The 3289-nt window shown below is 39.5% G+C and overlaps 1 protein-coding gene across 1 annotated transcript; it reads left to right on the forward strand.

The window, feature by feature from the left end:
• Positions 1–412: 412 nt before the first annotated feature.
• On the forward strand, positions 413–2263 carry LOC129767922 (methanethiol oxidase). Its single transcript, XM_055769202.1, has 4 exons — positions 413–546; positions 613–776; positions 842–2064; positions 2144–2263. Exons 1-4 carry the CDS (start codon positions 483–485, stop codon positions 2190–2192), a joined length of 1500 nt encoding a protein of 499 aa, XP_055625177.1. The 5' UTR covers positions 413–482; the 3' UTR covers positions 2193–2263.
• The last annotated feature ends 1026 nt before the right edge of the window (positions 2264–3289 follow it).

The following is a 3289-nucleotide window of genomic DNA, read 5'->3' on the forward strand; positions in this document are numbered from 1 at the left end:
GATTTCTAAATCTACCCTATTCGATGAAAACACGACACTGATTGTGTTATATACAACGACAAAAGCATCCCATAAACTATAACATACAAACGCAATATGCGTATTTAAACGTAAACAACAAACAAATAAAAAGTGAGAAAAAGTCCGCACATCTGTTTCCTAAGAACGTAATTACATCTGGACAAGACCATAAATCTCTCTGATACCGCTTTCATGAGTGCACAATACATGTATTATGCTGAAAAACATGCTTATAAAAACACGCTATGATACATTATCATACCGAAATTTGTTTCTATGTAACAAACACAGTAATGTATGCACATTAACTGCCGAAACCTTATCAACAGTCTGGCCATTTCGGCGAGATACGCACATATCTCAGTCAAAATTGTGTGGACACTATCACATCTACACAAATATGCAGAAACTTGAAGCCGGCTCAGTAACAAACTAAAGCTCCATTCGTCGTCACACTGTTGATGAGCGAAGTCGCGCGTTCTAATAAGTCTCCTCCAATCGCAAACGAAGCAATGAATCAAAAAAGTGAGTCGTCATATTTCCGACCATAATCGGCTATCGTACTTTTTTTTATCATCTTGTTTGCCACAGAATGCTACTGCGGTCCGGGCTATGCAACACCGATGGATGCTGTCCGCGATGGACCACACGAGAAACTGCTCTACGTGGTTACTGTGCAACCTAATTTAGAAGAGCCCCACGGTGATTATTTGTCGACAGTGGATGTGGATCCCGCGAGTCCCACTTATTGTAAGGTGTGATTTATACATCAGATGATAATGATGGGCTTCGCTTATCATACTTTCCTTCGTCTTCACAGGTGATTCACCGTACCTTTACCAACAGTACGCGTAATGAGATGCACCACAGCGGGTGGAATACATGCTCGAGTTGTCACTTCATCGAAGATGAAACGAAAGTTCCGCGGCGCGATCGCCTTATTCTGCCGTGTCTTAACTCGGATCGTATCTTTATTGTCGATGTCGGGAGCAACCCTCGAGCTCCAGAGCTTGTGAAAACTATTGATGGTGATGTGCTGAAAAAAGCAAATGTCACAGCTCCACATACGACTCACTGCTTACCAAATGGTAACATCATGATTTCCATTATGGGCGATTCGGAAGGAAACGCTAAAGGAGATTTCATAGAATTTGATACAAATTTCGAATTTGTTGGAACCTGGACTAAAGGGGAAAAGAGTGCCATGTGCGGATATGACTATTGGTACCAACCGTACTTCAATGTTATGGTTGCTTCAGAATGGGGTGCTCCGAAACTGTTCCGTCGCGGTTATGAAGATTCGGATGCCGAAGACCCGATCCAGTATGGTCGTCGACTGAATTTTTATAAATGGAATGAGAGAGAATTATTTCAAACAATTGATTTAGGGGTGGAAGGAACCTGTCCTCTGGAAATCAGATTTCTTCACGATCCTAAAGAAAACCAAGGATATGTTGGATGTGCTTTGTACTCGAAAGTGTTCAGATTTTATAAAGATGAGAACTCTGATAAATATCTCGCAGAGAAAGTGATTGATGTTCCAGCGAAAAAAATTGAAACCAACGGAGCCGTAGATCTGATCAATGGGATGATGACAGATATTCTCATCTCATTGGACGATCGATTCTTATACTTCAGTAACTGGCGACATGGTGATGTTCGTCAATATGATATAACTGATCGGACCAAACCACGTTTGACCGGACAAGTTTGGCTGGGTGGAGCTATCCTTAGCGACTCGAAAGTGAATGTTATTGAAGACCAGGAATTGGACCACCAACCAGATCCAGTATTTGTTAAGAATCGTCGTCTCTATGGTGGACCCCAAATGTTGCAGCTATCCTTGGACGGAAAACGTCTCTACGTGTCTTCCAGTCTGTTCTCCCCATGGGACAAACAGTTTTATCCTGAGATGGTGAAAGCAGGTGGTACAATCGTACAGATTGACATTGATACGACTAACGGAGGAATGAAATTGAACGACAATTTTCTGGTCGATTTCGGTGCTGAACCGTACGGTCCAACGCTACCACATGAAATGAGGTAGGCTATTTGGGAGAGATGGTTATGGATATTACTTTTGTCAACAGATGGCATAATTTTTTTTCGTTCCTCCCTACAGATACCCTGGCGGTGATTGTACTTCCGATATCTGGATTGTTAAAGAGTAAACATATATGAAACTGACGACCAGGATTACTTTATCGACATTGAATAAAAAAAACTATGATTCATATTCTGATTACATTGTTTCGATAATATAACGATATTCCAGCAAAAATTATTTGTATTCCAAATTATCCCAGTCAGTACCATAACTGCTGATCGACTGCGGAGATACGCTTGGATAGACAGAAATTTATAACATTTTCAATTTCCCTACGCTAGACTGGAAACTTATTCTTCTCTCATTAGTTTCATTCATCACTGTTGGCACTGATAAGTTTAGCCACAGTTCACGAGGAAATGGTGCCACTAAATCATAAATCGGATGAAAAGTTCATACTTTTTCCCAGAATTTCCCAGCTATCGGAGCATTCGATCCCCTTCCCTAGAGCTATCTTTGCAGTTCGATGTTTTTGGGCGAAGGCGGAAATGACGAACGAAGCAATGCCGGAGGAAAGGACGCTGTTCAACTTCATCCTGCAAACAGATTTATCTTTTTTTCGTAATCCTTCAAACCAAAGGAAACGCTAGGGCTTACTGACGGAGCATGCAAAAATAAAATCTGCAATTTATCGATGATTGGTTTACCAAGCGGAAACTTTGTTCATTGTAAATTCATGCATTTCACAAACAGTTTGTTGAAAATTCTTTTCAGTTGAATATTGCAAATTAGTATAGTATCCAAACATACCCATTATTAACATCATGTTGAACTTGGGATTTTTAAGTATTAGGTGATGGCTAAATCATTGTTTCGCCTTGAGTGAGATAGAACCAAACAGTTTAACCCTTTATAAGGCTGAGGAATCTAGGCAACGAATCGCCTTCAACTTCAGAGAACATAATCCTTACATGTGAAAGAACACATATTTATCTTTGATAAAAAAAACTATTGAAACAGTTGAAAAAACTGGTGGCAATATAGTTTCCACTGCCCGTTAACCCCAAAAAAACTGGTTTTCAAATTAAAATTTGATTTCATCAAATACACCATCTATTTTATTTGAAAAACTGAATAATCTCACACAGTAAATCCTAAATAGAACACTTAAAGTGAAAAAAATATCGATTTGTTGCATTTTCAATGAATTTAAACAGAATC

This window comes from Toxorhynchites rutilus, chromosome 2 (assembly GCF_029784135.1).
Source record: "Toxorhynchites rutilus septentrionalis strain SRP chromosome 2, ASM2978413v1, whole genome shotgun sequence".
Lineage (NCBI taxonomy): Eukaryota > Metazoa > Arthropoda > Insecta > Diptera > Culicidae > Toxorhynchites > Toxorhynchites rutilus.